The sequence below is a fragment of the Pelmatolapia mariae genome, linkage group LG18 (assembly GCF_036321145.2).
Source record: "Pelmatolapia mariae isolate MD_Pm_ZW linkage group LG18, Pm_UMD_F_2, whole genome shotgun sequence".
Classification (NCBI taxonomy): Eukaryota; Metazoa; Chordata; class Actinopteri; order Cichliformes; family Cichlidae; genus Pelmatolapia; species Pelmatolapia mariae.
The window spans coordinates 36468371-36480880 of record NC_086243.1 but is presented as its reverse complement, the minus strand read 5'-3'; the positions used below and the strand labels follow the sequence as shown (position 1 = coordinate 36480880).

Sequence of the window (12510 nt, the reverse complement as noted above, 5' to 3'; positions counted from 1 at the left end):
GATGAATATATTCCTGATGATCGATATAAATCAGAAACATCTTCTACAACAACTACTCTGACCATAACAGTCCTAACCCTGGCAGACACAGCTCTCTACTACTGTGCTCTACAAACACAGTGATACAAAGTGTAGAAGAGGCTGTACAAAAACCTGAACACAGATATCTGACTACTCTTCAAAGAGGAGGGAAGTGGTATTCAAAGCACAGCTTCATATCAGATGGATTCTGCTAATTCCTGTTTTGTCAGAGTCACTGTGGTTACAGCTGCTAATGAAACACTGTGGGAGGATTCACATGAGCAGCAAATCCACATCAACCACAAACCAACTGTAGGAACGTTCAGACACAAAGAAATAAAAAAGCAAATTCACACAGCTGAAATTCAAAACCCACTGATTTTAAATACATATTTATACTTTTAACACTAAAATGTTAATTCATGTTCTTAGTACTTAGTTATGTGCAATTTAGATGGAACTGTTTAGAAGCTTCAACTAAGAATCTGACTCAGCCACAAAATCTGTATTTTCACATAACTTAGGAGAGACTACCGACATTTTAAAGAAGTGGTTTTATGTTTTATTGCAGCAGTTATAAATGCATTCAGAAAAAACACAAAGTCAACTATTCTAATCTGTCCTTAGTTCTCTTTTCCTGTACTTGTAACCACCTTGGATCTTGAAACATGGCTGGATAATAGATGAGCTTAAAACAGTTATTCTCATAGTATGTGGCGTGCGCCACTGGTGGGGTTCTGACAGGGAGGGCACAAGTTACCTGGCAGAAAAACCATGCGCAACTAATGTTTAACATTAGTTCCTCATGTTAAGCATCTGCTGAAAAGCTGCAGCCGCATGTGTAAGTCGACAGTTGCAATAAAGGAGTGTACTGAAAAGTGCGATCATGTGGTCGGGTCTGTTGTGCATCTTTTACAGTGGCACGAGACCCAACCACATTTTTCTTTATAAGACTGAACTTTCTTTCCCATGTCTGGCCACGTTCACATTCTGTTTCACTTGTTGCTATTTTGAAGAAGTGGTGCAAACTAATGAAGCAGTCTAGTGACAAAAGTTACAAACAGTTGTTTGAAGTGAAAGTTGTTTGTTGGAAACAAAAATTGTTGAAGGATTCATTGTGAATGAGTTGAATGAGGCAGCTGTTGTCAGCTGTGATTGGTCCCCATGAAGGAGAAAAAGCATCTTTACTTCAGGCTGTGGCCTCATTTGTGCTCCTTGGCTAAGTGAGCAGAGGCCTCCAAACACCTCTAGGTGGGTCCAGGAACAGGCTGAGGGAGTACGAAGGAACAAAAACAGCCTGTGAGGATTTTTAATCAGCATCTGCTTTTTCAAAATCTTTGACACAGACAAGAAACTGCACTCCTGTGCTGCTGTGTAAAAACCCCCCCCAAAATCTCCCGAGCACATGGTGGCCCTTTACCCGTCTTTGGATTCTAAAGTCGCCAAATCATGTCTAGATTTTAACAAAACCCCAATGCACAGCATCAGTATTAAAATGATGCACAAAAAATATCAAAATAAAGAAAAATAAAGAAACTATTAAACAAACAGTTGCCTCTGCAGGTATGGGAGGAAGTCTTTACTGCAGGAAAGGGGATTCTTCCCATCTGTAACACAAAAACAAAAAAGATAAAACAAAAAAATAAATAAATGTTTTTCATTTTTCATGCCTTTCTTCATTAGTATTGATTTCTTCAGAAACCTTTCCAGAGTAGAGGAACATTTGAATTGGATGCAATGACTGAATCAAAGAATATTAATAATTAAAAACCTAAACATTGAGTCACCAGACTGAGGACCATGACAAAACCTAAAAACTAGAAACCTGCAGCCGAACCAGACTCAGGGAGGGGCAGCCATCTGCCACAATAACAAGTATGACTCAATGCAGAGAGGTCTATTAACACACAGTGAGTGAGAAAGGTGACTGAAGAAGAAATACTCAGTGCATCATGGGAGTGCTCCAGCAGACAACACCTTTGCAGCATAACCAAGGGAGGATTCAGGCTAAATTATATCACCATGACACTGTTTGAGATGACATTGTATTTTTGTTCTAACCATTTTTTGCTGTGAAATCTTGTTTCGAGACCTGCCAGAAAAAAAAAAATCACACTTAGACTTTTGTTGTAAAACTTTAACACACAGGTAAGAGAGTGGCATAGTGGTTAGCATCCCTGCCTCACAGCAAGAAAGTTTTTTCTTTTCACAAACTTTAGTAAATGTGGAAACATCGATGTGCTTTGGACTGTTTTACAGATTATTATGAGCCTTGTACACAATAATCTTCACCACTTCCGAGATAACCCCGCCCACTCAGGTCTTTGCCTTTTCTGGGTTTGTGTAGGATTAGGTAGGTTGTGAGGCAGGTGATGAGAGGAGGCACACCTGTTACCACTGTGGTATTGTTGAAAAAAACCTGGTAACAAATGTTCAGTCTTCTCTCCAGCAGGCGGGGATGTGGTTTCTCTGGCACTGGTTTAATTTTCATTCTTTTTCAGACCTCCACACACTCACCAGATACTGTCAACCTTTCCACATTTCTTTTAATTTACAATAATGGTTGGTTATGTGTTCTAGTACTGGGCGATATATCGAGTTTCTAAATATATCTTATACGGGATATGAGATGCGACAATATCTCATATAGTTTATATCGATATAGTCTACACAGCAAAATTGTAAGTGTAAATTTAACTCTCTTAGTGTTAATTTTAACACTATCCCGGTGTTTATATAATCCTCACCGGTCCAGTGTTAAAATTACTCTTTCAATAGTGTTAATATTTTAACTCTTTTGTAGTGTTAATTGTCTAACACTCACAGTGTTATTTTGTTACACTTTATAGTGTAACAAAATAACTTTTGTAGTGTTAATTGTCTAACACTCACAGTGTTATTTTGTTACACTTTAAAGTGTAAAACAAAACACTGTGAGTGTTAACGTGGTTAAACAAAATAACACTGCGAGTGTTTTTTTTGTTACACTTAAAAGTGTAACAAAATAACACTGAGTGTTTTATATATATCATTTCAACAGAAAAATAAATGTAATTAATCTCTACCAAGCTTGAATGTGCTTGATTTAAAGGCTCAAGAAAAAAGATGCATAAACAAATTAAACAATAAACATTTTATTCCAAAGGAAGTGTTCCAAGCACCAATACAAACTGGCCACCAATTTGCTGCCTTAATACAACTACAAATAAAATAAAGGAACAACATATAAACAGTCAACACCAGTATGTGCATGTTGCAGGTCAAAGGGTTTGTAAATGATAAGATTGTCTGCTTTTATAACATCCTTTTCATCAGTCTCAAACACTCTGTAGGCATGAAAATGCTCATTGAAGTTATCAACCAGAAGTTTGTCCACAAGGAAGAACGTAGTACTGTCAGCTAAGAGGATCATTTTCAACATTAATGCAAATGATTAGTCCTTTTCTGTACTCTGTTCCAGAAAATTTGATCCAGCTAGAAGAAAATAAGTCTCTCGGTGCAGCATCCAGTGCTCTTGCAAACATCTGTGTATTGTCCTCACGGTCCAAATTAAATGATTTTAAGGGTCCATATTCGATGTGGTTTAAAGGTGACGTCTCCCAGTGGTATCCTATGAAGATTTGATGTTTTCTTGCAAGTGACTTTGTAACATTTTTGAAGTTTTTTACAGTATTTTTGAAAACCTTATGTTTAGCCTCAAATCGCATGCTCCACATATGTATCAGAGGCCCAATTTTTCTTATGCAGGAAGGATAGTGTATCATAAAGTGATGTTTTGGGATGAGGTTCCTATTTGGATACAACTGTTTAAACAAAACATGATGTTCTATTATCAAATGCTTCAAATGTATAGTCATGCCTAATGTAAGAGAAGGAGAAAATATTATGTTAATGATCTGTAATAAAAGCAACAGCAAAGTCCAGTTTGGGTTTCCCTCAGGCAGAAGATCACCAAAAATGAGTGGAAGGTTTCTTACAAGGCAAAGAGTCTGCATGGAATTGAGCCCTATGCTATTACCACTGCTGTCCAGGTTAATCCTTGTAGGACGATTTTTGTGCTCCAAATACCCGTAATCAAAAGCGTAAACTCTTGAAAGCAGATCATTTTTTCACAAAACATTTTCAGAAAGACACTCCATCAGTAACTTTATCTCATACTGAGCCACCCCTTCGAGAATGTCGTGCATTATGTCCAAAGAGAAATTGTGCCTCCCTGCAGGCATCTCCATCAAGCTGTTGAGGCACTGTCACTGTTGATCTTCTGCGGTTTGGTCCTTGCGCTTGAGGAGATGTGGCTACCTTCTCTGGCCTCCGATCTCTACTCCTGGACATGGTTTTGAGGCGCCATGCTAAATATCCTGTGCCTTTTTCTCCATCATAGAAGTGCTCCTGTCAATGTATTTTCAAAAATGTGGAAAAATAAGTAAATCACTAAGTGATCTTAGAATTGCAGTTATAATTTTATAACCTAAAAAATTACATTTTAATCTATAGGGTTGTAGTTTGATAGATAGATGTTTTCAACAATTGTTATGCATTTTATGATAAATTCCTACTGTCAGCAAAGATTTTAATAATCAATTACATTTTTAGATAAGCAACTAAGAAAAAAATGTACTAAAAGTTTTTGTTTTTCAATTTTTTAACTGATGAATTATATGTCAAACAAACATTGAAAAGTTACAGTCTATAAAGCTAAATTGTCTTCAGGTATGAAGTTTGTTTTTTTTACTTACATAGCCTTTTGGAGAAAAAGGATCCTTCAGCGAAGGAAAAAGTGTAATGATTCCCAAGGCATACTTCTCTTTCTGCTTACGTGAAGGAATCCTCCTTTACAGCAAAGAAAACAAATACAAACAGAAAAATCAAAATAAACCCTGCCACTTTAATAATAATGTGGTTTCCTAAACATAATTCAGTGTTACACGTCTTGAAAACAAAGCAGTCCTAGATCACCTCTTTTGATCTGAATTAGTTTTGTTTCTTCAAAACCACTTACCCATGCATCTCAGTCATGTGACTAGCTAGTATGTTAACAAGCTGCCTGCGCGTGCGATGCTGCAGTGATTTCTCAGACTTGTACTCCTCCAAGACATCCTCACCTCCAGGTTTTATGCGCAATGCATTTTCTACCATCTTCAACAAAAGAATTGTCAATTAGCACATGTATGTTATTAAATAAATCTAACCCACCATTACAGGTTCATATATATAAAAAACTAACATTAACAGGGTACAGAGCAACCCCACTCCCACACACACACAAGTTATCTTCCATCCAATTCATTCGCTTCCACTTATCCTTTCCAGGGTTGCGGCTGGAGCCTATCCCAGCTGTCATAGGGTGAGAGGCGGGGTACACCCTGGACAGGTCGCCAGTCTGTCACAGGGCTAACACACAGGGACAGACATCCATTCACACTCACATTCACTCCCACGGGCAATTTGGATTTTTCAATTAACCTAACCGGGTACACCGGCTTCCTTACCACAGGGAGGAAGCCGGTGTACCCGGAGAGAACCTACGCAAACACGGGGAGAACATGCAAACTCCACACAGAAAGACCCGGCCTGATGGTGGAATTGAACTCAGGACCTTCTTGCTGTGCGGCAGCAGTGCTAACCACCGTGCCACCGTGCTTATCTTACCTTGCAAAAATTTTAAAAGTTTAAATGAAACCATATTTATATTGTGACAAGCTAAACTTACAATAATAATTAGCTAATTACATTTTTAAAATGCATCTAAAGTACCTCTTTTGCAGCCTCTGACTCTGAAACTTCTGTGGTAGGCTTGTTCTTGGCCCCAGTGCTCAGTCTACTTCCAGTAACGGGGATCCCCAAATCTCTGTGAAGATCACTGTCACTTGAGGACAGAGACATGGTATCCGTGAGGGACGATGATGTTGAATGAGCTATAGAAAAAAAAAACAAGCTTAAAAACATGAAAAAGAAAGACAAAACTAATGGATGACTGACCTAGAAGAGGGGTGCAACTCTGGGGTATCATACTACCATATAACATAACTACATACAACTTAAAATAATCAGAATGACAATATGGCAGAGTCATTTAAGTTCTTTATTTTTATTTATATTCCAAATTCAACTAAAAAGAAAATAGCTTTTTTGCAGGAAGGGGGATGGAGTGTATAAATGAGTGTGATAAGGGTATAAGTGTTTCTGAGTGCATGTGTGCCATAGCTTTTATTCATGTATTTTGGATCAATTAACATGTGTAAAGTTTTTTCATCAGTTTTAATTATGTAAAGCAATTTGTTTTTATGCTTTCATGAAAAGAGTGTGCTTAATATGTAAAATACAATAATGTATCAATTGTAGTTTGAAATGTTTGCTAATTGTATGCTCAGTTTTGTCTTAATACATTTTAATATCCAAATTGCCACAGCCAAATAGTGTAAAAAAATGTGCAGCTGCAAATCCCTGAACACTCGTTAAAACAAGACTTAACAATGAAATGAAACCTTACCATCTCCTGCTGCACTGTCACATACAGTCAGGCATATGTCAGGATTGGCCTCTATAAGTTCAAGAAAGATGTCTTCCTCCACCGCTGTGTCAGTCTCATCAAAAATGTGCAGTTCAGTAACATCAGGAAGTCCAAACTTGTTTTTCACTAAAGGAAGATGATAACATGTGACGTAAACATATCTGAAACAGAATTGAATTCGAATGGAACAAAGGCTGTATCTCCAAAGCTAATGTGAAATTCCACATTGCTTTTATTTAAAAGCAGTTTAGCAATGTGACATTTCAGTCACTAACTTGTGTGTTTGCAAAACCAATTTGAGTAATTTATGTGTGCTAACTCAACACTGTTAGTCCCACAAGCAGTCAATCTGGCCAGTTCACACTGTGCATTTTTCGGCTATCTCCAAGGTCTGCTTCATGCCAAAATATCAAAAATATTTTTTCTTGTCCTGCTTGTTATAAAGATTTACAAGATTGCCACCCACCTTCACTGATGAACTCCAAGTATGTGAAACCTGGCTGTAACCGTATGTACTTCTTGGAACTTTGGTACTTGACTTTCAGCAACATGATGACATCTTAGAAGAAATCCAAAAAGAGGAAAAGTAGGTGTTAGGGCTTGACGTGTGTAAAATGTATGTAAATATTGCAAAAATAATAAAAAGTCATATCAGATAACTCAACCAAGCCTATTAAAATATACATCTTCAAAGGAATGGTTAAATTCTTTGGTGAGCGCACAGGAGAAGGCAGATTAATGTAGCGTTATGTTAATTAGCTCCCAAAGCAATAAACGGGTTGGGTTGGGTTCGTAGCCAGTAACTAGCTTTACTGTCAGCAAACACAGTGTACAGTCGAGTCTTAACAGCTTACTTACCGCTGGGCTCATCAACCACTCTTTTTGGCTGCAGTGGTTATTATTATATTTACATGCTTTCATTTAGCGTTTCTCGAGGGTAGCAACTCCTAAGTTTCTCCCTCCCACACAGAACGGGAGGGGGAGTCCCACACGTTCTCCCTGCAGCACCGACTACACTGCCTACAAGGGCCTGTAGCACTCTGCACATATTGCCTTCACATTAAATCATTTATGAATAATGAAAAAAATCACTTCAAGGGCTAAATCGCATTTTGTTTCTTCACCTAAATATACAGGCTGCATGTAGGAGTGACGTGGATTGCAAGTGGCCCCGCCTGACCTAAGGCTTTGGGAAGTTTGATTCGAAATTAAATAAAGGGCGTTTAATAAACACTGAGATATATATTAACAAGTTGTAGTTGTTATATTCTCCCAACAGCCAGAATATGCTAAATGAATATTAGGAAAGTAAGTGGTACTTTGGTGGAGTTCTAGCTAGCAGTAGACCAGCTTAATAAAAAAAACAGTTAAAATTCAAATATGACACTTAAAGATCATGCATTTTGATAGAAATGCTATTTTCTTACTAGTTATCGTGTTACTTGTACTAATATCAATCTAAAACTTAATATTTAACCGAATAAAACTTACCGCAGCAGCAAGAAAAGATGGCGACCGAAGAAGATTCTGAAATGCGCTGCTCCACAGGAAATGAGGGTGTGGTCTAATTTAAAACTCATAGTGTTAAAATGCAGTAACAACTAAAATCCACACTAACACTTTTCAGGAATCCACTCCCGATGTGGTATTTTAACTCGATTAAGTGTTGATCAGACTCCGAACTCTGTTGAATTCAACTAACACTGAAAAATCAACACTGGCATTTTTGCTGTGTATGTTACCTTATAATTATACTTGTGGAGCCGCTAGTTTGCCTCTCTTTCGTCTACTTTTGTCTCTACGCAACGTTACTCTGCCTCGCCTCTCTCCTTCACTGAACACAACTCCACCATCGCTTCACCTGCAGGCAACAACAATATGGACACGCAGCTATCAAAGAGGAGCTGGTTGGTAAAAAGAAAACATTTGGAGATTACTATTTTAGTGCTGGTAGCGTAAATCTCGTTAAAATGCTGTTAATGGCATAACTGCATTAACAGGGCAAATCTCCGTTAACAAGTTACCGCGGATGACCCCGTGTGTGTGGCTGGACGCCACCTAAAATCGTTTCATTTTCTCAAAACTCGACAGTGCGCCTTATGTATGAATTCTGGTTGTGCTTACTGACCGCGAACCCTTTTTATGTGGTACACAGCACTCAGCAATCTGTCAAAGAATGTTTCAGTACGACTTTGGTAAGCTACGAGGCCACACCGGTGCATGGATTGTTGGAGCATCACAGCTACTGCAGCCAGGAGCCTTGCGGAGTGATACGTACTGTGCTTCAACGTAATATTACCGTATTGTGTGCGTATAAGGACCATAAATGGCACCTGTTAAGAGACACGGTTACAAAGAGGATTTCAAACTCCAGGCTGTCAGTCACGCAGTAGAACTTGGGAACAGAGCAGCTGTGAAATCTGTCTTTGTTATTATGCTCAGCGTCATTTTGACTGCATAATTGTGAGCCTTTTGTTATGCACAAAAACAACATTGTTTCATTTTATTTATGGAGCATTATTACTTAATAAATGCTGATAATTTATTTCTGAGTCATTTTCTCATGTACATCTGCAGCGTATGTTAATAAAAGTGCCTGTGTGAGATGTGGGACACAGCTTAGACTAAGAGCTCTTTTTGTTCTTACTTTATGGCTTTAAAAAAATATCGAGATATATATCGTATATCGCCACCCAGCTAAAGAATATCGAGATATGAATTTTGGGCCATATCGCCCAGGCCTAATGTGTTCTGAACTTCATATATATGAGCAGCTGGAACTCAAACATCAGCCTCCTACCTGCAAAATTCTGTTTTCTACACACCTCCAAATCTGCATCAGAGATTTGACAACCAAATATTTTAGGGACTTCCATCATCATTCAGTGAGTTCCACTTCTCCATATTCATGGTGCCATAGTGCCAGATATTTAATCTGAAACATCTTAAGGACCGAGTTCAAGTGGCTTTACAATGACAGCATTCAGGTGGGAGGAGTCTGAGGAACAGACATAGACCCCTGTGTAACAGTTTTCAAGTTCAGGTGTGTACAAACCAAAATGATGGAAGTAAAGGGGAAAAACTGTTTCTCTAACACACAATCTGGATTTTACATCACTCAGGAAAGACTACTGTAGCCCAGCTAGAAAAAAAGAGCAGTGGAAAGTAGTTTTTTTTCCGTGTATGATGTAAACAATTTAGTCATTTCTTTTTTTTTGTTTAAAGGAAGATGTGGAAAAATAAGATTATCTATTGTCGTTTAACTTGGCCAATCAGCAATGAGCTCCCTGTGACCCTTGCTGTTGACCTTGATCACATGATTTCCTGTGTTGCCATTTCGTTCCTGTTCATACAATGCCATGTGCCATAGAAACTAATGTTCCCGAAGTCGAATCGCTAGGAGTTAAAAGCAAGTCTGCTGCAGTTGTTTTTGGTCGTTCAGAGTCTCACCCGGTCAACGGTGAGTACGAAAAGTGGGGAAAACCTAATTTGTTATGGATAAAAGGGCGGACTTAACAGGACGGAAAGTCCGCTAGCCGCTAAGCTAACAGCTAGCGCTCACGCTAGCAGAATTGAATGTGTTTCTGTGTGTGAAATGGCTAGCGACTGCGACCGTATTACGTTTAAGGAAAAAAAAAAAAGAAAAGAAACTAAAACAAAAGAAATGGTCCCAATCAGTTTATGTGTAACAATTTAATTCAATTGTAAGTCGATTCTTGTATTTTCAGTTGTGTTCTTTGAGTTGTTTATAATGTACAAGTCTGGTGAGCTACTGTGAGTTGCTGACTGCAGCTACAGTGTTAACTCTAGAAGCGGTGTTTTTGTGAACATTGTCAACCCTTCAGTTTGATAAAATTATAGCTCACCTAAGAGGATATGATGCTGCAGTGATATAATTTTTGTTGTACAACAGAGCTAGCTGAATCAAGATATAGAGTTACACTGATACTTATTGTTCATGCTGAATGTTCTAAGTAAGTGTGGCTGTTTCACAACGGTGTATGTGACTATATGGACCTGTGACCTGTTTATAGGTCAGGTTTTTTTGTTATCTGGTAAAAGGATGACTCGACAGACGGACCCAGTCTGAAGCAAGCCCCATCGAGGAGCAGTGATTCCACAGTTCCAGTTAACTGGATGGCGAGCCAACCCAAAAATTGAATAGGATTTGCCAAGGTTTTATTGAAGCCAAAGTTTCGTTCCAATTGAAGCTTCAGATACCTGCAGGACTACGAACTTTCTTCCTTCATCGGAGTGTGGTAGGACAAACGTTAAACAAACTGAACGGGCCCCAACGATCCATCAGTTACCAGACATTATCCACTCATACAATTGACTCAGAGAAAGCTGTATGCGCGCACTTTTATTTAGTTTGTTATTTTGGGGGAAATATTTTGTATTTTATTTCATTGCTTTAATTACATTGTTTGCAGCTGCTGCGTGTCAAATATAAGAAATTTGTGAACAGTCTACTGTGGTGTGGCCCCTCCTTATTGATGTTTATACCTTGGGCTCCTGCCGATCCTAGATTATCTGATACTGGCTAGTGGGAGTTCAGTCATTCTTAATAATAATTCGTAAGTTGGGTTACACTACTGAAAGAAACTACTGAATGAAATGAAGTAAGGACAGGTGGGCTTTAATATAATCATAGATTCAATTTATTTAATGCAGGCAGACGGCTAACAGCAATAATATATAAAAATCTATTCAACAGTTATAAAGGATACAATTGAAGTAAACCCTTATCTTCACTTATCCCTATTCCATCTTATTCTACTCTGCTTAAAACCCTCTTTGATCTCTTAAAGCGGTGCTGGATGAAAGATGAGCTCAGCTCTCGCAGGTCCCCATGACACAGGAAAAAAACCTTTGCCTCACACTGTGCTCTCAAGCAGAGAAACATATGTGCAGTTACAGGAACGATGTCTTTGCTGCAGGCTGGAGGAGTCCAAGGGAAACAATCATCCCCTCCAAATTTTATACTTTATTACTGTAAAATATTCTTTCATTAGTTACTGCTATGCAGATAAAACACAACAAGACAAAAACCCTCCCCAATGCTGGTACTGTTATAACCTGATGATCGCATAACAACGTCTACATTCTTACAAAACTGAAAAGTAAAAAACAAACAAAAACAAAACAAAGTCAGTTGAAATGAACTAAATAACCAAAAGTGATATGAACCAAATAAACTGAATAGCTACAAAATGTAAAAAACAAAAAAAAAAAAACCTTCAACATTTACTATTTATTAAAAAACAAATAGCTCAAATGCAGTTTTACATCACAAGACACCAACTCCAAATCAGCAAAAGCCATCAGTTATCCACGAATAGACAGCAAATATAAAACTTGATATTCAAATTGAGTTTCAACCAGCCGATAGATAAATATTCTCTGAACAGCTCTCCTGTGAACATGTATAAATCCTTAGCTCTTCTGTCACGCTTGGCTTCTCAGATGTTGTTCTCTCTAAATGCTTCAAGACTACGACTTCTCAAACATATGCTTTGTCAATGAAGTGAGTACTCGTGTGTCCAAACAGATGACTTCTGTATGGGAACATTTTCCCGCATCTTTTGCAATGATACGGTTTCTCACCTGTGTGCAGTCTCATGTGTATGGTCAAACCACCCTTCTGTGTTAAACTTTTCCCACATGTTTTACAAGAATACAGCTTCTCACCTGTATGGGCAGTCATATATCTTTTAAGTGTATATGAAAAATAAAAACTTTTCCCACATGTTTCACAAGAATACGGCTTCTCACCTGTGTGGATCTGTGTATGCCTTCTAAGTACTGATGGGCTAGAAAACATTTTACCACAAGTCTTACAGAGATTTTTACCTGCATGGACTCTCACGCGCTCCAACACAGCACCGTTCTGATTAAAACTTTTCCCAGCAGAGTTACCAACATGCAGCTTCTCACCTGTGTGAGCTCTGTTACGTAAAGTCATTTGGGACTCATGC

The 12510-nt window shown here is 38.2% G+C and overlaps 1 protein-coding gene across 2 annotated transcripts; it reads right to left on the bottom strand.

Annotated features, from left to right (window-relative positions):
• Positions 1-4173: 4173 nt before the first annotated feature.
• On the bottom strand, positions 4174-8200 carry LOC134616409 (uncharacterized). 2 transcript variants are annotated; one of them, XM_063461280.1, is made up of 7 exons: positions 8024-8200; positions 6999-7091; positions 6512-6658; positions 5776-5936; positions 5021-5157; positions 4758-4851; positions 4174-4410 (listed from the first exon to the last, which is right to left on the bottom strand). In XM_063461280.1, exons 2-7 carry the CDS (start codon positions 7081-7083, stop codon positions 4174-4176), a joined length of 861 nt encoding a protein of 286 aa, XP_063317350.1. In that variant the 5' UTR covers positions 7084-7091; positions 8024-8200. The 2 variants fall into 2 exon arrangements, with proteins under 2 accessions (XP_063317350.1, XP_063317349.1); XM_063461279.1 differs by lacking the exon at positions 8024-8200 and having other exon boundaries at positions 6999-7141.
• Between the last annotated feature and the right edge of the window lie 4310 nt (positions 8201-12510).

Coding starts and splice junctions, on each gene's coding strand:
- LOC134616409 (XM_063461280.1), bottom strand. CDS start 7,083: ATGTTGCTGAAAGTCAAGTACCAAAGTTCCAAGAAGTACATACGGTTA. Junction 5,937..6,511: donor TGACAGTGCAGCAGGAGATG/GTAAGGTTTCAT, acceptor TTTTTTCTATAG/CTCATTCAACATCATCGTCC. Junction 4,411..4,757: donor CTTTTTCTCCAAAAGGCTAT/GTAAGTAAAAAA, acceptor ATACATTGACAG/GAGCACTTCTATGATGGAGA.